The following is a 20,554-nucleotide window of genomic DNA, read 5'->3' on the forward strand; positions in this document are numbered from 1 at the left end:
TCCTGTGGTGATGCTCTGTCCTGTGGTGATGTTCTATATTGTGGTGATGCTCTATACTGTGGTGAAGCTCTGTGCTGTGGTGATGCCCTGTGCTGTGGTGATGCTCTGTGCTGTGGTGAGGCTCTATACTGTGGTGATGCTCTATACTGTGTTGATGCCCTGTGCTGTGGTAATGCCCTGTGCTGTGTTGAAGCCCTGTGCTGTGGTGATGCTATGTACTGTGCTGATGATCTATCCTGTGGTGATGCTATGTACTGTGGTGATGTTCTATCCTGTGGTGATGCTCTGTGCTGTGGTGATGCTCTGTTCTGTGGTGAGGCTCTGTGTTGTGGTGAGGCTCTGTGCTGTGAAGATGCTCTATGCTGTGGTGATGCTCTCTGCTGTGGTGATGCTCTGTGCTGTGATAATGCTCTGTGCTGTGGTGATGCTCTACACATCCTCTCTCCATCATTACCATCTTCAGGGAATTGAGAGTGGTAGAACAGAACTCTCCTGTCTTTAACCACGGTCAAAGGCTGTGGATTGTTGTCGATATGCAGGTGAAATATAAGACTAGAGCCTGTGATTAGGCAGTGGGAAAAGAAGGCAGGCTGAGAGTTTTAGAGACAGGACAGAGAGGGACAGACAGAAAGACAGAGAAGATGGAGGAAGAGGATGAACCAGATCCACATGGCTTGAAATAGCCACAGGTAGCTACGAATATCATTGAAAGGATAGAATAATATAGGACAATTTATCTTATCTAGGTGGGCAGCTTGTGTCAATATTAACTGGCTCTGAGTTCACTGTGTGGGGGTTTTATGAGTTGTGAATTTACTTTTATAAATCTCACTGATAAATTACAAGCCTCTAGAGTTTTGATTTGACTGGGTTACGGGGATTTGTGACAGCTAGCCACAGAGGATGGATGACTGAGAATGCAGTGGTTCAGTGGCAAGTGAACCACAGGAATTGGGGTGGTACTGCCACCTAGGGCGAGCCACAGGAGCAGGGAGACTGCTGAGGTTGGAGAGTAGTCAGCGATATTGTGTTTTTTTTTTTTTTTTTAATAATTAATGCAACAAAAGGCAGGTGACATTAGCTATAGTTGAGAAAACAGATAATTGTGCCTGATCCCCCTCTAAAGAGTAAATAAACTCATTTTTATTTTGTTGAAGTAAAATAACAATAACAACAATGACAATAATAATTAATAATCTTGACTCTTCTCTATACAAATCGATACCCTAAAGTGATTTCATAGTTGGAAATCTTTGCTCTGAGGTTTTGCAGACAAGTTTCGTCCACTGGAGGATGACTCAGGATAGAGCCCAAGGCCCTGGTCACACAGCCATGCACCACAAGAAAGATTCACCCACTTCAGGCAAGAGGTGCCTTTTACTAATTATTTTTTCTTTGTTGTTGTTGGGGTGTGAGCGTGTGTATGTGTGTGTGTGTGTGTGTATTTGATGTGTATGGGTGTTTGTTTGCATATATGTATGGGCAGCATATGTATATATGGTACCCTCAGAGGGTGTCAGATCTCCTGGAACTGGAGCTACAGATGTTTGTTAGCCATCATGTGTATGCTGAGTCCTCTGAAAGAGCAGCCAGTGCTCTCAGCCACAGAGCCAGCTCTCCAACCCCCCTTTTACTAATTCTAATAAAAGTGCTTCATAGATTGTCAATATCCTTGCTCAATTTTTGTTTTCTGTTTTCTTTATTTGAATATAATTTTCTCACTCATTTTGCTTTCATAAATATTGTTTGATTCTGGTTCCAACAGTTCAGCCTCTCCAAGCAGCCCTCAGTTGGCCAGCACTAGAGAGCGAAGTAACATTTTCTGGCCATGTTTCAGAGTGACCAGAACCATCTGACCAGGCAAGTCAACCACATAGACAACAAAGAACTGAGGCCTTGGCCTAGCTCTGGCTGGGGTCCTGAGATGTCACACACCTTAAATGTCTCCTTTGGACCTGGTTATGCACTGGAAGATTCCAGCTCACTCTTCCCACAGTGGAATAACACAATCCTTGGAGCACAGCACACAGTGGCAAGTGTCCTGGTGTGTTCCTGTACACTCTCATCTTCTGTGTATTTGATAAGGATTGTGGCACATCCCCTTAGATACCCTGTCCATCCTCGGAGGTGATCCTGCTTCCAGCTCACTAGGAGCACGAAGAAATGGAGTTGACTGTCCCTGCCACACGACTCAGACTCTTAAGGATCCGTCTTTGTCTTGGGCTTCTCCATTGACTTCACAAACTCCTTGACTTCTTCTTCCAAGACTCTGTTCCTCTTCTCAACGTCCTCCCGGGAGCGCTCCACATTTCGGAGGCTGATTTCCAGGGCCGCGAATTTCTTCCTCTCCCTCTCTAGTTCTTCATTGAGCCTTACCACCTTTGCCCAGACATCGTAATTTTCCTTCTCCAGGCTGAAAGAAAGGAAACCAAGGAACAGCAAAGCATTAATTTTAAACCCTTCCTTCACAGCCCTCCACCTACGCTCACGACCTCTTGTTCGTTTGCCTTTCTGAGACACAAGATGCCAGTCCAGCCATTGTCTCCTGTATGTGCTCTTTCTTCCAGGAGAAGACTTTACAGAAAACCTCAATTCCCAAAGCACTCAGAGCCCTGCTTAACACCTTGAAGACACCTCCTGGGTTACTGTGCTCCACGTCAGTTTTAGATATTGTATTATATTTTTAATCAGACAAAATATTTGAAAGGAGTCATCTGTAATGAACAGATCTGTGTTTCCACCTTATAGCACCGTGTGTTTTGCCTAGTTCAGCTAAGCTGTGGACAGTCCATATTCTAGATCAGCGACATCTCTGCACATGGTGTCTCTCTACCCTGCTCCAGTGGGTAGACATCCTGGGCCAAAAGCCCTTCCTAGTCAAGACCCTCCCGGGACCAAAATTTTGGAAAGGCAAAGGGAAACATATTTGGGGGACCAGGGGTCCCACTAAAATTCTAAATCCTGCTCAGGGTGGGTGAACTATAAATTTCCTGAATTTTCATGGCATTCATTGCTACTGGCTGAAATCCTAATACAGCCCCAGGTGCCCTCCCAAGCTATGTGGATCTAACCCCGAGGAATGAATGAACATAGTTTATTACTCAAGCCTAAGGAGGAAATTTCTGATCTGTGGGTGAAATTCAAATTGTGTGATTGGGAAGTTGCTTCAGAATTTCCTCCTCTGGGTGCTGCCCTCCTCCCCAGACTCATTCTGTGGCTACTATCCCCCCCTCCTCCCCAGCAGCCTGCCCACAGTCATCTGCAGACTTAGGTTCCCCTCTGAGCCCATGCCTCAGGTTCTGTGTTCAGGAGCCATGGCTGGCTCTGTGTGGACCACTCCCTCAGAGCTGTGCCTGTCCCCGTCTGTCTTGCTTTTCCTACAGAACTTTTCCTCATCCCTCCAGAGCCTCCCATTATAGATTCAATCTTCTCCTCTGGCTTTCCATTCCCTCCTGACTTGGAGGAAGTGGGGTGCGGTGCTGGATCTTGACCTCTGACCACAGGAGAGAGTAGAATCCACATGGACTTGAGACCCGGACTGACCTGGGTTCAAGGTCCAAAACCCAGCCCCACACTAATCAGTTGTGTGGCCTTCAAGAATGCTTTGATACTTTTGGAGCCCCTGATTCTTCTGATAAATGGGGTGCTTACAATGTGGATTGAATTAGAAGGCATTGCCCAGCTGCTAATTCTCCTGCCTCTGCCATGGATGGGCTAATGGGCAACACAGAGACCCTGATGTATTTAGAAAAGCAGACATCTCTATGGCAGTCAGTCCTTTTCCTGATTCTCACTGGCACTCAGGCTAGGGTGACAATCAGAGCCTTATCTGGGACTGATTTGCTACCGGATAAGATGTCACAGAAGTCTTATAACTCCACAAATGGTTGATTTCAGGTAACCAGACAAAAAACATGTTTTGCTTGAGGGTCATCCCCCTATATGGGACAATGGATGGAAACTCACAATAGTCTTTCTTTCTGGTACCTAAATCTTAATAAAAGTATCCATAAATATGAAAGTATATTAACCTCATTATGACAAGTTTCCTGTGTGTCAAGTTGGACAAGGTTACCTCTCTGAGAAAGAATTTGCCTCAGAAGAAAAATGGAGAGGGGGGACCACAATACCAACATGGCATGACAATCCTAAGGTGGCACACACACACCTAGGCAGTAACCATCAGCTAATTAACCGTAAGACCCACCCAACAGAAGGAAGCCTGGTACAGAAGCCTAGCTAACTAGTGAAGTCATGGATCTCAGAGGAAAACCTATAACTCCCACATTACTAAACCATCATAATGCCTAACAACAATCTAATTTGTCCTTACACCACAGGTAAGAGTAGCCTTCACCCCTCATCAAGGAAGCTTCTCTCTTTGAAACAAAGACCATTACAGAAAACCACAACCAATCAAAATGCAGAGTTGTGGGTTCTAACCCCAGTGGGTATATCCTACAAAACACTCCCACACCTAAGGCTCAGGGAACATTGTGGAGGAAGGAGCAGAAAGATTGTTAAGAGCCAGACAATCAGGGAGTTTGCTGGGGGATCCTGTCCTGTCTCCTACCACTCAGAAGCTAAAGTCATAAAGCCTCACCAACATGGCTGCCCAAATGTAAACAGGCCAGTATGAATGGGGGAAGGCCCACAAGACCTCAACCCTACACAAAGAACAACAGGCCACCCAGGGGTGCCTTGAGTGGCAGAAGTGGCTCTAGAGAAGAGCATAACAACTGTTCCTCAATACCAGATGGCTGGCACTGATAGCATACACTAATGTGGAGCACAAGGAAATTCCCCAACTCAGTTACACATATTCACCCTTGAGGCTACATGGGTTTCATATCTACGTTTCCATGGACCTCATTGGAAGCGTAGGATTCTCACTAACTCACCTGTAACCTCTCTCTCCCTTGGTCCTTTATTAAGGTTGGCTGCCACAGAATGCTCTGTCCCCTGAAATACTTTATACTGTGACATTTTGGAAGATGGGGACAGTATCCTTCTAAACACAGAAGTCAAGTGCACGTGGCCCTCCACACATGACTTACTTTTTAATCTGTTCCTCATACATCTGCTTCTGGGTTTCTATTTCCTTCTGTAGGTTCTGGACTGTCCTCTGCAGAGAATCAAGGTCATCCTCGCCAGAGTTCTTGCTTCCAGACTCCATTTCAGAGTCTGTGCTAACAAGAGCATTTCTCTTGGAGTCACTGGCAGGGGGAGAGAGTGACCCTGCTGGGTTCCCTTGGGACTGTGGTGAGATGGGAACATTATCATAGGTAGAAGTCCGCTGGTCATTGGAAAGGTGGCGCAAGTCTTGAGACATAGTTCTCCTGTGCCCTTCTCCTGCCTTAGCCTCTGAAGATGGAGACCAGAACTCATTTTTAAAGATTTCCAGTTTGCTGCTGGTGGTGCCTTGGAATGCGGACGTCAGGAAACACTTCCGGTTGGGGAGCGTTTGAGTCCTTTTACGGGATTGCATCTTCCAGTCTCCTGGGTTTTCCCTGGGGGCTTTTCCACTGTCTTCCTGATGCTGGTCACCTGGCAGCGGTCCAGTGGGGCTTGTGGCATCAGGACTACTTGCCTGAAAAAGAATAGCCATGGATGTTATATAAGGTGTTTTTTTTTTTTCTTCTGTGTTACACGCTCCTAAGGATTAGAGACCAGGAAGGAAGTGTTTCCTGGTCATACACCTGTGACACCCTCAGTACATCACCTCAGTTAATTTTCTGTGTGATAACTTGCCAAGAGGATATTACAGTTCGGGGACTCTTGCTGTTCAAGATCTAAAGAGGAAGCATGGACTAAAACCATTTGCTTGGTTGGTGCAAAAATCTCGAGCTAGGATCCTTTCATGAACTTGGGAGGTTTTGTCAGTTGTGACTCAGAGCCCGAGACCCACAAAAGAAGTTCAGCAAACTCCAATGAACATCTTTCCACCATGCAAACGTGACCGCCACATGCTAAGTGAAAAGCTGGCAAGCTTTGCAAAGCGTTTCACAGGCAATAAAGGTCTCCTGCTGGCGACTCCTTGTGCGGTTCCAAGCTTATACTGATTGGAAAGGAAAAGATCAATGACCAGGAAGAAACAGGCAAAGAACTTCAAGGAGACATTAAACTTGCCAGACTCTAGAATCACTATAGAAATGACCGATCCTCTCAGGGCAGCAGCCAGGAATGTCTAGAGTTACGGAGGTGGGAAGACCCACATTACCTGTAGGCAGAACCAATCCTGGACTGAAGAGAAAGGAGACTAGGGACTGGGTGACAGCATTCACCTCTCTGCTCCCTGTGGACTGACTGTGGAGCCGCTGCGCCCAGCACCTCAAGTCCTCGCTGCCATGGTTTCTCTGCCACTGTGGACTGTAACCACCAACCGCACACTGCCATGAACCTCTCTTCTCCTAAGTAGCCCTACACAGTGTCAGCCGATTCCTTCCTATGATTTGGGTTTTGTTTTGTTTTGTTTTGAACCATGTGGTTGTATATAAAACCAAATTGAGAAGAAAAAGAAAAAAATGAAATGAAAAAAATCATTTTCCACATAAGATGGGAGGTCAGGAGCTGGGATATTTGCTAGCTCATCTAGTGCTTCAGCTGGGGATGTGTTCTTGCAGTGGGAATAGGACCTGGGGCGTGCAGCCCCGCCCTAGAGTATGCAGGTGCTGATGCTTTGGTCAACCTCACTTGCCTCAGATCCTCAACCGCAGTGCATGTGCGCTGCATTGTCCCCAGAGTCGGAGTGTGGACCCGACTGGATTACTTGCTCAGCACAGACTATTGTCCTGTCGTCACAGGCTACTGTCGGAGGAGCAGAGACTTGGCTGTCAAGGACTGTGGGTGACTGGCTAACAAAACTTTAAATCCTAATTCAGTTTAGAGCTGAATGGCCATACAAAACCCAACTAAAACAAAACTACATCCACCACAATTTAGTGCCCCTCCCCCACCCCCATCTTTAACGGAGTTATAGGTAGCTCTCTTGGTCAGCTAGAAATTTGAATTTTATTACTTGGCTCCATTTAAAAAAAAAAAAGCTGCTATAAAAAGTCTACAGATTCTTTTAAAAAACATTTGTTCCTCTAAATACATGAAAATATTTGACCTTTATGAGTTGGGGCCCTCTCTAATAGTCTACCCGTTGGAGACTGCAGAGTCTGGCGACTCTGTGAACGTGAGCTCCAAGCCTTCTGTCCAAGCGAGGGGCTGACATTGCTGAGGCAGCTTATCAGGGAATGAGAAAGACTACACGGACACATCCCTGCTCTGAGGAAGAAATCACGTTCATCATTAGCAGGACACACGTGCCCTCTGGACTGTCCCTCAGCATGCTCAGCGGCTCTGACCCAGACACATGCAATGCTGCAGTTATTTTCTCTGTCGAACTTCCCTGGGTTTTTGTCTTGGAGATGATTTTAGGAAAGACCCAGAGAGTCAGCCTGCGGGCAGTTCTCGCACATGTCACTAGCCCAGGCTTTCCCAATATGTTCTGATAGGTCACTGCCAGCTCCACACGTGGCCCCAGCATCACCCATCGCACCAAACTGCTGCCTCAGAATGACCAGACTAAAGGAAGAGTCTGCGGGGCAGCAGGCATCTTACTGTGTTACTGAAGCTGTCTGTCCTAGAAAGGGGTGGGTCTTCAGTGGCATCCCACCCCACAGAGCTTCGCGGCACGGGAGCTTTCTTGGCATCGTTTTTCTGGGCAGGGGGTGAGAGCGGTGCATCCTTAGACTTGGGGAAGAGGACTTCGTGGTCTCTGATCATCATGGTCATCACTCGTTGGATCTGAGGAGTCCCTGAAAGAAAGAAGAGATCTGCCATGCTTGGTACATGGAGCAGGCTCCCGGAAGCACCCAAGCGGTGCTACCCACCCACAGGGTATTTCCACATCGACCCTAAAACCACAGGCTTTGTTTGCTCTCATGGGACCTGTTTTAATTGTTTGGGGTAAAATATTTTTAGTGAGAAGATGTCTAAAATGAGGATATATAAGGGGGCTGAGCAATGAGCCCCAGAGGATGCTTTCCACCTATATTTCCTTGGATCAGATTTTATCAGACAATAAATGTAACAGTAACAGGCAAGGGGGCTGATATCTTTTTCTTCTCCTGTGGTCCTCAATATGATCTGTCCTGTTATTACTCCTGAAGCAAATGGGTGTCAGGAACACTTCCTCCCCACTTGCATGCACGAGTCTTCTTGGCCAGCACCTTTGCTTATTGAGCCAAGACACGACCTTAGAAAGCTTTCAGCCGAGCTTTACAGCAACCGTTTTGTGAAACCGGCTTGTAAAATAAAACCCTGTTTGCTCTTCTTGGCTAAGGGTATGTTAAAGTCATAAAAAAGACTGGAAAACACTAGTTAATTGGTTTGAGGTTAGACTGCTGCGCTCTGTGACCATTGAACAGGGGACCCAATTCTTGTGCTGCTGACCTCATGCGGGGGTGGGGGGGATGTTTAAAAATGTCAGAAGAGGTTAAGTAGGCAAGCTCGGTAAGCTGCAAAACATCAAACAGACACTAGGGGCAGTGTTCACGCTGTCACTCCCAGCGGGCCGCTCCCCTGCACGATCAGCCTGTGTACCTCTCATGATCACAGCAGGGTCTTCAACCTTCGACCTGATGAGGTTCACCCCGATCACAGTGGCCAGGTTGTCCACGCTCATCTTGTTGACGGCACAGTTCAGCTGGATTTCATGCAGAAATCTGTGGAAACAGGAAACCCCATTTTAGACAATGAGAAGTACCCTGTAGAGAGAGCCGGAGCACTCCTGGGACCCAGCCGTACACTTGTTGAATTACAGCTCTTTCCCCTGTTTCTGGAATGAAGTGAAATGGCTCTGCCTGCAAAACTTTCTGGAAGTTCACAGACCAAGGAGAGAGGAGGAGCCATAGACTGTTCAGTTGCTGGGGGAGGGGCAGGCTGGAGGTGGAGAATCTCGCAGCAAGGGTTGCTTGGGAAGAAGCAGTGACTTTAAGGATTCATATGGGCGTCTGACAGCTTCATTGATTTGCCTTTATAACTCGCTTCTCTGTTCCCATCCCACCCATGTCTCTGGAGAGGAAAAACATGTCTGTGATGTGAGGAGGTCTTAGACATGGCGGACACATCCATGGTGCGTCCTCATCCTCACCCTCAGACTGGAGAGTTGCCGGAGCATCTCTCACTCCCAGCGGCTGCTCAGCTCTACTCTACTTCCACCCATCAGAAGCCTGAAAACCTTAGACTTGTTAGAAAAACAAAAACAACTAAACAGATCGGTAAAAGAATTCTAGATATTTTTAAAAAAATCATTCAAAGGTGGTAGACTGAAATACCATAAAATTTAGGTTATTTATAAAACTAATTTCTTAAGAACTTTATTTATAAAAATTAGGAGAAATAAGAAATTGTATGTTCAAATGATGAAAATTATGAGATATTACCGGATAATTTATTCTATGATAAAGGACATGCTTTTCATGGGTATAAAACTATTCTCCTGCAGTTTCACTGCAGGAGAAAAGATACATGAGAAGATAAAACACCCAAGAGAAGGAAGGCATACTGGACGAGGGGTTGCATGTAGTGCTGGTCCTTATTCACAGTTCTTGTCTCTTTGTGGTCTCCAGATTAAGTCAGAATCATCTTTATAACTTGGAAATTACATCGCAATATTTTTGAAAAAGACAAAACAGAGGTGTGTATGGGGTGTAGGTGTCTACCACAGCAGATCTGGGTTGGTCTACCTGTCAGGTGTTGCCATGAGGACCTCACACAGTAGGTCCTCACAAAGGACTGCAGGAAACTATAGATGGTGGCCTAGAATGAATGTTTCTAGGGTGCTAGTTTCGGGGATAATAGGCATTCCAGGTTCTCTTACATGACCTGGGGCAGGCCTGAAGGAAGAGTGCGTGCATTCTGTTTGCAGGTTCTTAGGGACCCCGATGAGCCCTCTGTCAATAATACACAAATAGAGTTGAGCTTCTACAGTTCTGGACCAGAATCCATGACCTTAGAAAGCTTCCTCTTCTAACGAGGACTTCTTTCTGCTGTGGCTGGAAACTGGCTCTACATCTGGAGGTTTACCTGCAGATATAGCTCAGGAGGTTGTAGTTGTCTCGGGGAAGGATAGAAAGCTGCTTCACCAACTCCTGCTGAGCCTGGAAGAGATTTTTGACACTGGTAAATAAGTCTACTGCCCATTTGTCGGCAATGAGTGTAGAGGCATCACTGGTGCAACTGTATAGGAAGAACGCGTTGCTTGTCTCTCCTGTTCCCATAGTTTTGTGAGTTAAAATATTTGAAAGTAACTACGAATTCTCAGAAAGTTGAAGCCCAGACTGATCTTGAACTCCATAGGTAGCCAGTGGTGAACTTTGACTTCTGATTTTCCTGCCTCTACCTCTGGAGTATGAGTCACCACAGCCACACAGCTCTGTGCATGCTCGGCAAGCACTCTACCAACTGAGAAATACTCCCAGCTAGCATATATACATATATATATATACATATATATATACATATATATATATATATATACTTTAAAAATGCACAATATATATAAATGCACACACACACATATATATATACTTTTTAAATGCACTATATATATGTATATATATGTATATATATATATATATACATATATATACATATATATAGATAGTGCACTTAAAAAGTCTATTTGTGGTAATGTTGCTCACCCAGTCCTGACCTCCTTCCTGACCTTGAGCTCCTGTAAGTGCCGACTATCTGATAACGGACACTCGTGATAATGTTCTCAATGAATGAGATACAATGATCCAGTAAACAATCAAACCACAACCTAATATCTCAGAAGTCATGAGCAAATGGTTCTGCTGAGAACTTCTGGGAAGCAGGCCAGACTGGCCGTGCTGCAAAGCGTGCACTGGGAAGGGCAGCTCAAGCTCTACAGTGGCTACAGATTTCAGATGTGGCCATTGGAAGCTCGAGTGGGCCAGGGAAAGGAAGGATGGGACTCTTTGCCCCTGCCGACCACAGCTGCCTGCAGAGTCTGTGATCACCTCTGATGGCATGTGAGATGACATGTAACGTGACTCTTTTTAGGTGTTTTTCAAGCCTTATCATTCACAAAGGAGATCTGAAATGCCCCTATAAATCAAGGGTTTTCATATCTTCTGTCAACCCTACAATACCCACAGCTCAAGTGCCCACATAAGACTATACAGCCTAGGTTTTGTTTTTTTTTTCTTGGAAAAAACAGCTACACCTGTTGGCTGAATCATTGCTCTTCTCTTCCTATCTGAGATTTGAAATGTAGAATAGTCTTTTATGCCAAAATCCTTATAACCATGGCTCCCACCAGCAGTCAGCCCAGGAAATTCCACTATTTTCTCACTGTCCCAGGTGTCCTGTGACTCAGACTATATCACAAACACCAAAGAACAGAGAAGAAACAGCTCAACAACAACAACAACAAAGTAACAAATTAGTTTCATGTGCCTTACAATCCTAGGCAATGCAGACAACAAAATGGTGGAAATTTGTGCAGCTCCATACAGTAGCTAATTGCTGCATGTAGCTATTTAAGTGTAAATAAAATCAAGAATTTGGCTCTTGTGGTACAGTAGCCATATTTTGTGAAGGTTATATCACTAGAGGTTAGCAAATGGAGCAGTGATAAGATTACATCACCATGGAAATCCTATTGGTTTAAGTAAATACACCAAGTCTCATAGAATGTGCATGAGGTGCCTGTTCTTAGTTATCAGCCTGACTGGGTTTAGAATGACCAATGGATGCATCTACAAGAGTGTCTCTGTCTCGGGAGAGATTGGACTGCAGCGGGAAGGCCCATCATGCTGGCGAGCAGAGGCAGCCCATAGTCTGGGATTTCGGTAAAAAGGAGAAAGCAAGCTGAACATAGGCCTTCATCTCCCTCTGATTCCTGATTGCAGATGCAGCATGACCAGCGGCCCACATCCCTGCTGCCATGACTTCTCCACCACCACAAACTGTATCCTGGAGCCGAGGCTTCCTTACATTGCTTCTGTCTGGCACTTTGCCACAGCAATGAGATAGCCACTAATACCCTGCATAATTTACCAAATGGAAGGATGGCTGTCAAATCCAAGTCTCGTGTAGTGTTTTACCAGTGAGAATGACACATTGGCCTGGTGCTGCTGCTGCTGTAGTTCCAGTCTGATAAAGTGTCCTACCAAGGGGTGTGGCCCCCACTCTCACCTACTAGAGCCCTGTTTAGAAAGTTTATTGCTTTTTTGCTTTCTTCTAAGTAAGACAGTCAGCTAGAGAGACACCAACCTTTGCCTCATCTGCATTCATGAGCTGCCCACAGAGCAGGAACCCTTCGTACTGACTCCAGGGAACCACAGGCTCCGGCAGGTCTCGGAGGTAGAGCTTTAGTAGAGAGGCCACCGTGTGCACATCTGTGTCCCTGAAAGAAAATAAGCTGTACTTAGTGGACAGGACCTCCCCCCTGCCCTGAGGGACCTCAGGGTCAGAGCATGGACTAGAGATGGGCAGGTTACAAAGGACCAGAGCCTGGTAAAGTTAAAGAAGCCCCAGACACCAGCTTCCAGAAAGACTCTAACTCACTTCCCTTTGCTTCCACCAGCTAGCTGCCTTAAGGTTCCCCTTTCCATTACATTTTCTTTAATTATTTTCGATCATTTCTGCTTTCTTCAGACCACTTAGTACCTTCCAATTAGCGACGTCTTTCCATGATTCCAGTGGTAAACCCAAGGGCTGTACCTAGTTTCACCAGGCCACAGCACTGAGAATATACACGTTGCCAGACACTGTGGTGGGTGCTGGCATGTGAGAAGCCCAGGACAAACTCAGGAGGTCAGAGTGTAGCAAGTGATAGCTTGGGAGACACAAGTGGCTCTTCAGATGAAGACAAGTCAGATGATGGGAGAGATTGGAAAAGCGCCGGTGTGTCCCCCAGAGTGAGGAACGGTGCCTGCCCCCCGACAGTCTGAGATGACATTCAGTTGAGTGTGGGCAAGGCAAGGCTCAGTGGTTCAGCTTCTGATGTTTATAGCAAATGTTGCCTCAACTTGGGAGGCAGATCTGGCCTACAACCTGCATTTTTGCAGAACTGCTAGCTGGAAAATATTATTACTTTTTTAAGTGCCGGGGGGGGGGATCAAAAGCCATCTATCTCAGGACAGGTGAAACTTACACGCACTTGCAGCTACAGTATCAATAAGGTAAGTTTTGGAGGAACTCAGCCCTGTTTGTTCACTCACATACTGCCATTGCTTCGTTAGTGTGAGAGAACAGTGATGGTGACAAAGCCACTTAATCTGAAGAGCCTACACATGTAACCATGGCCCAGCCTGCAAGGCTGGCTGTCTCCTGCATTTTCAGAGGGATTGCATTTATTCTGCTAATAGAAAAACTAAATCTGGATCCACCACACATCCGAGTGCTAGTTAATAAGGGGATATGCTCCGAGAAGTGTGCCATTAGGCAATTTAGTCACTGTATGATGCTCATAGACCCAGGTGGGATCGACTGTTCCACTCCTAAGCTACATAGGAAGTACTCTTGTGGTCTGTCAATCAAAGCATTTGACGCAGTTACAAATATAAACATGTGCGTCTGTGTGTGTGTGCGTGTGTGTGTGTGTGTGTGTGTGTGTTTTGTTTTGCTTTTGTTTCTGCTCTTGGTTGCCAAGAACTTTGACTCTGACTTCTGCACCAACCCAACCCCACCACACCCCATTCCTCCCCCAATCCATTCCACCCTGCCTCTGCAGCCTGTGAACTTGCTACCTCTGAAAAAGAACACAGAGCTTCATAGAAAACCATCTGCACTACAAGGCAGGAAATTTGGGCTGGGGGATGTTCCCTTAACATGGATAGTCTAAAATGCCCTACCCTATTGAGTCACTGTCTAAAAATACCCCTGAGAAAAACCCAGCTGGGGAAAGCACCTGCACAGGTGACAGAAGACTTGTGACCTGGCAACCTGCAGGGGAAGGATTCTCTGAGGTGTCCCCTGGCACGGTCTATCTAGTGTCTTTATCATGTTTGTGGCCTCTGCTCTACCCAATCTGCAATGAAGCTCCTGCATCCTAATTCTTCATCTCAGATGAACCCCTCACGGTCTCCTCTTTCCACTCTGGATCTGAAAGCCACTCCCATTCCCAGCCCCTGTCCTGCCCATCCTATCCTCAGCCAGCATGGCCCGAACATACAGAACACACCCATAGGATGAGGAGAGACGAAAAAATTTCAGTGAGAAACATGGCATCAGAAATAAGGAAGAAAAAGAGACCCTTAGAAAGAACCCTCAGCTTTAAAAGATGTTTTATTGCAAGAGACTAAAGATAATATAGAAAGGGAGACTGGTGATAGTGGCACACACCTTTAATCCCAGCACTAGGAAAGTCAAGGGGTTGGATCTCTGAGTTCGAGGCCAGATTGGTCTACAGAGTGAGTTCCAGGACAGCCAAGGCTACACAGAGAAATCCTGTCTCAAAAAAAAAAATTAAGAAAGAAAGAAATAAGAAAGAAAAGAAAAGGAAAGGAGAGAAAAGAAAAGAAAGGGATTATAGCTATAGACACAACTGAGGTAGTTTGAAGATTATATTATATAGTCTTATTAGAAAGCCCAATTAGTTTTGATAAGGGCGATGCTGGCAGTGCCTGAGATTAGCTGGCTAACTGCTCATTCTGGTTTATTGGGTCTCATCATCAATGTCCTTTTTCCTGGGGACTTCTCGAGTTCCACCAGATCACGGAAAGCCCTCCTTCTCTAAATTTTCTAAATCAGCACAGTGGAACTGGTGCTAATTTCTCTGGGGAGGGGCGCATCCCACTGTGTTAGTGCTGACTCCAGGGTCAGCCTTAGAATTTAAGTCTCCAGGATCATTTCTCCTGAGGTGGCCATTCCTCCAAACCAAAGGATCAACCTTAAGTGACGTTCTTTGTCCATTCTGAGTCCTGAGCCATCTTGCTGGCCCTGCCCAGTTGTCTTGGAACCTCATGTAGCCTGTCTGTCTGTTCTCACAGAGGGGCACAGGTATTGGGTGGGGGGTACATTGATGCTGTGACCAGGTGGCATCCAAGCCTAGTAAAACCTGACAAGGATATTTTAAAAAAACTGTCTTTGCATGTGTATGTGTGTGGTGTGTATATTTATGCATGTTCACATTTATGTGGGTGCACATACATATATATGCATGTTCACATGTACATGAGTACATGTATATAAATGTTTCTGTGGTGGCTAGAAATTGATGTGAGTGCCTTCTTTGGTTTCTTTCCACCCTATGTATATTGAGGCACAGTCCTTCACTTGAACCCCAAAGCTCAGAGATTTGTCCAATCTAGCTATCCAGCTTGCTCTGAGGGGACCTCCTGTGCCAGCCTCTGAATGACTGGAATTACAGACAGTAATGCCCACCTTCCATTTATTGCTGGGGATCTGAATTACACCCTCATCTTTTCTCGTGTGGGAAACTCTTTAACCATGGATCCATCCCCTAGCCTTACAAGGAGGCTTTTACATTTGTGCTCCTCTACTTGGTGAGAACCATGCATACCTGTGCTAGAATATGCACATCTCTCCACTAAACAAGAGCCCCATGCTTCTTCTACTCAGTGAAAATAATAGCAGCAGACCATTGGATGAACCAAGTGTATGGCTGTGTAGAAGATCGAGGTGGTGCCCACTGGTCCTATGGTCGGGATGCCAGGCAGGGGCTTCTTGGCCTTATAACTCCCTCTGTATCTCATTGATGGATTAAAGAAATATATGGTTAAGGTTCAGAAGAGCAAAATCTATAGGGAAGGTTTAGTTTATCACACAGCTATGCCTGAGGCAAAAGCCTGCTAAGCCATGGTCAGCTATAGGTGTTGGGACATACTCTTTGAAGAAACCTTGGCCCTAAATCCATTGGAAGTTAGCAAAATGACAAGAACAAAAAGAATTCTACATTCTTCTCCAAATAAGACTTGTCCACTCAAGTGGCATATGGACCCAGGAGTTGACCGTAGAAGGACTCTCTGTCTCTGTCTCTCTGTCTGTCTCTCTCTGTGTGTGTCTCTGTGTCTGTGTCTGTGTCCCTGTCTGTGTCTGTCTGTCTGTCTGTGTGTGTATATGTGTGTGTATATGTGTATGTATATCCTTATAAACTCTGAATTTCATGGGAATTAAAGGCCGCAGTACCACCACCCACAGCAAGCTGACTGAGTTTAAGCTGGCATCGAAGCAGTCATTTGGGAAATCCCAGCAATTGTGTCTTTTCTTTTGGATAATGGACTTTATTTTCCAAGCAATAATCCACACACATCTTTTGATCAACTCCAATATAATTAAAAATTAGGAAGAAAACCGAATACAGTGACAGTGAGCCCTACTGGAATAGGTACCTGCCTATAAAACATATCTGTCTGCGCTGTTAGAAGGACCCATAACTTGCTGTAGTTCCAATGCTAACTACATCGCTATTTGCATAAACTACATGAAAAATTAACCTATGGAATACTAAGGGCAGGAGAGATAGTCCTACATCGGATCAAACTAAAGACCATAACAGAATGGGCATGGAGAGAAACAGAAGGCCTCAGAGATGCTTCAGTAAAAACGAAGAAAGCAAGCCAGGCTGTGTTGGTGAACAGAGTGAGGCTGAAAGGGAAGAGCATGAGACTCCTGCACAAGAATGACTCAACCAACACAACTTTCCCCTTTGTACTCAATAACTCTAGGGGATTTCAACATTTGAAAACCGGTTAGCATTCAGGCCCATTGTACCAAATATTGTTTGGTGAGATGCTAATTTGGAAAGAGTGGTTGGTCTTAAGCCGGCAGTACAAGTGTGTTCAGGGAATTAGGTACTTTACAATCAACAGAGCATGCAGTGTGTGGTGGGGCTATACAGCTAAGCGTGGCAGAGGACATCCTTGCTGGGAGCCTGGAGAATGAGATGAACTGTGAGAAATGTCACCACACCAGCTATGCTCCAAAGTTCAGAATCACATGTGAGAATTACTAGTTCTAGCCACCTCTGGAATGCTGGAGAAGACACAGATGTGATGATCCTCCCTCACACATTTATGTAGTTAGCCCTGCTCTTCATGATTCTAGTCTGCATGACAAGGACGTTCTTAGGTGAAGCCTCAGCTCTCCCCCACGCTCCCTGCCTGCCCCTTCCCTCACATCCTAAGCATCACTTGACTCTGCCCAGAACATTCCCTCACATAAACCATCTGCACACTCTCCTAACTGTGCTCAGCCCCCCCACCCCCAACCCAGAGTGTCCAGCAGAACAGACTCCTTGTTCTCCTGAATCCCCTGTGAAGGTTCCCCAGCTCCACTAGACCCTCTCTTTCCAGTCTGATGGGCAAAGGCAGACAAGACCCATAAGGACAGCATACCTGTCAAAAGAGGGCCGCTCCCCCGCATCGAAAGCATCTCTCAGTTGCTTCACAAGGTTGTCCTGCCCGGGCAGGCGGAAGATGCCCTCTTCACTCACACCATGTTCCAGGATGAACTCAGCACACTTCTCCACCAAGATGGGCACCAAGTGAGGGCCAAACTTCTGCTCGTAGGCCACAGTCTCATCCAGACGCTGGCCAAACACCGCTGAGAAGAAGAAATATGGAATCCCTGAGTTATTCTGACCTTCAATGAATCAGTGGATAGTCTGGGGTTTTGCACATTTGTTCTGTTTTTTTTTTTTAAATCATCATCATCATTATTATTAATTATTATCATCATCACTATTATTATTTTACATGCATGGGTGTTTTTCTGCATGTATGTCTCGGTACCACATGCATGAATGTCCTTTGAGGCCTGATGGGACCCGAGTTAAGGTGGTTGTAACTCTGGAAAAGTATTCAGTATTCTTAACCACTAAGGCATTTCTCCAGATTCTTTTCTCTTTGAAAAGGTTATTTATTTTTCATTTGACTTTTGAGAATTTCATGCATTAATACCGTATTTACATCATTTTCTACCCCCACTCCTCCACCTCCAACTCTCTCCATGTGCCTCGCCCCCCTCAAATCCATGGCCATTTCCTCTTTAATTATTGTTTCAAACACACACGCAAATGTGCACATGCCTGTGCATGTGCACACACACACACACACATCCAACTAGATCCATTAGTGTTGCTCTGTGTACGTGTTTAGGGCTGATCATTTGGAACTGCAGAGCTTATCGGGGGGCTTGTTCCTGGGAACCCTGATTCTCCCTCTTTCTTATTGGTTGACTGATTGCCACTAGCTCTTCATCTAGGGGCAGATTCTTGTGAGATTTCCTCCATCAACGTTGGCATGTCAGCTGCTGTTGTCATCTTTCAGGTCACATTTACTTGACCATATTTTTGAGATTTCATGGGCACACAGTCCCTGTTATATACAGAACTCTCTCACAGCAGAGCTCCTGGTCCTCTGGCTCTTACAATCTTTTGACCCCCGCTTTCATAACATCCCCAGAGCTTCAGAGTTGTGTTTTAGATGTATTAGTTGGGGTTGAGCAACACATTGTCAGTTGTTCTCTGAATTTTGGAACAGAAGTGGACTTCTGTAATGACCTCTAACTGCTGCGAGAAGAAGCTTCTCTGGCAAGGGGTGAGAGCTACACTCATCTGTGAGTGGAAAGGTAAGCATTGAGGATGCAGTTAGAAATCATATCTGTTTAGGAAACTGGCTATAGTAGGCTTTTCTCTAGGGTCCAATACCTCATTGGCCATCAGTAGTTAGCTAGCTTTATAGTAACAGGTATGAATTCCTTCCTATTGAGTGGGTCTTCCATCCAAGTAGACAGCTGTTGGCTGCCCCCAAAATGTAAGGGCCATTATTGCACCCTTGGGGATGTCTTTGCTCCTGCTCACTGCTGTGGCTTCACAGTTGGGCAGAACTATTGATTACTTCCCTCCTTTGGCAGGTTGCACAACACCTTTTGGTACTAAGAAAGCCAGTCCTCGGGGAAGAGCTTCCAAGTCAGTTCCAACTCAACTCTTCTATCTTATACCTCTGTGTGTGTGTGGTGTCTGCAGCAATAGGGTTTTAACTCCTGGGAGGAAACCAAGAACAGCACAGTAGCCTATATTTGGGGCACCTTTTCCTCTGTCCTGACCAATAGCTCAAAGGGAGGTTTCTATGCCTGGCACTGGGGATTTTATTAGAGGGTCTATGGCTCTTGGAGGGAGCATCATTGATGGAGCAGAAACTCAAGGTAATAGGCTTGCTTAGGAGGTATTCAACCACACGAGTACAATTTAGATACTGAAGCACTGCCTCCAAACACCCCTCAGAAAACTGACAATGCCAACCAGGCCTGTGAGAGATGAATGGCATCTAGGGTGCTAGGATATAAATGTTTATTCGCCAGGACTGACAGCCATTAGGCTCTGTGGTGGTTTGAGAGAAAACGCCACTCATATGTTTGTAGATTTCAATGCCTTGTTAGCAGGGAGTGGCACTATTTGAAAGGATTAAGGGTGTGGTCTTGTTGGAATTGTGTCACTCAGGGTGGGCTTTGAGGTTTCAAAAGCCCAAGTCAGGCCCGGGTGGCTCTCTCTTCCTGCTGCCTACTGACCTCAGTGTGGACCTCTCAGATACTCCTCGGGCACCATGTCTGCCTGCACATGACTGTCCTCCCCACACCTTGATGACAATGGACTAAATTTATGAAGCTGTAAGCAACCTCAGGTAAATGTTTTCTTTGATAAGAGTTGCAGTGGTCATGTGGTCTCTTCACAGTAATAGATCAGTGACTAAGATGTACCTCTAAGGGCTGCTCAAGGTGGGCAGTGCAGGGTGTACACACGACTAAATCCTGGCCCACCCTGTGCTCTTCCCAGGAAAATCGTAACTCTGCCAGCTGAGCAAGATGACCCTAGGTAACAACTGTTTGAGAAAGAACAGCAGTGGTGTGCTTAAAATAATTCTGGCAATAGGTAATATCTATGCTGTGTAAATCTATCTGCTAAGCAGCCAGACTTTCAGTCTCCTGTCTTTGTTTGAATTATTTGAAGTGTAATCTGGGGTTGGGACCTGAAAGAGATTTAAGGATGGATGGCAGCGAGTGCAAAATGCATAAGCGTGTGTAAGCTAGTAAAACCCTCTGTTGGGGGTCGACTCTGAGTTGGCCACTAGCTCCAGTCAGCCACACACTATTAAAGAGCTCTCCTGCATCTCTGAGAGTGTCGATTGATTTCTCACTGAGCAAGCATAGTATTTCCATTACGCTATGACAGACTGCACCCCGGGGGGCCTGGCTGCCTGGGCGTGGCTTCTGAACAGGCCCTGCCCGAGCTACTGGTCTGGCAAGTTTACCAGTGCCTCCGAGGTACAGGGTGGTTGACAGTGAAGCAATTGTGACAGTGTTGTCACCTCAGGGTGGCTGTCAAGATGAAATGACTGAGCAAAGGAAAAGCTGGGTACTGACAAGCTTTCTGGCACACAGTGCTCAGTTGAGGCTGGGTGGTAACTTAGATGTGTAAAAACGTGGGTCAAAAATGGAGACTGGCAGAAAACAGCCCAGGAGACAGATCAGGAAGCACAAGTGATCTTATTTAATGCAATTGTTCCAAACT

At 45.8% G+C, this 20,554-nt stretch overlaps 1 protein-coding gene across 2 annotated transcripts in view; it reads right to left on the reverse strand.

The window, feature by feature from the left end:
• Positions 1 to 851: 851 nt before the first annotated feature.
• Arhgap25 (Rho GTPase activating protein 25) overlaps positions 852 to 20,554 on the reverse strand; it is an 80,850-nt gene continuing 61,147 nt past the window's right edge. For both annotated transcript variants that reach the window (XM_021190420.1, XM_021190418.1), the window contains 7 exons: positions 17,382 to 17,589; positions 12,295 to 12,427; positions 10,078 to 10,151; positions 8,593 to 8,714; positions 7,609 to 7,805; positions 5,058 to 5,590; positions 852 to 2,413 (listed from right to left, as the gene is read on the reverse strand). In XM_021190420.1, coding sequence (XP_021046079.1) covers positions 2,200 to 2,413; positions 5,058 to 5,590; positions 7,609 to 7,805; positions 8,593 to 8,714; positions 10,078 to 10,151; positions 12,295 to 12,427; positions 17,382 to 17,589 — 1,481 coding nt within the window. In that variant the 3' untranslated portion in view covers positions 852 to 2,199. The remainder of the gene's footprint in view (positions 2,414 to 5,057; positions 5,591 to 7,608; positions 7,806 to 8,592; positions 8,715 to 10,077; positions 10,152 to 12,294; positions 12,428 to 17,381; positions 17,590 to 20,554) is intronic.

Source organism: Mus pahari, chromosome 2 (genome assembly GCF_900095145.1).
Source record: "Mus pahari chromosome 2, PAHARI_EIJ_v1.1, whole genome shotgun sequence".
In the NCBI taxonomy this organism is placed as follows: Eukaryota; Metazoa; Chordata; class Mammalia; order Rodentia; family Muridae; genus Mus; species Mus pahari.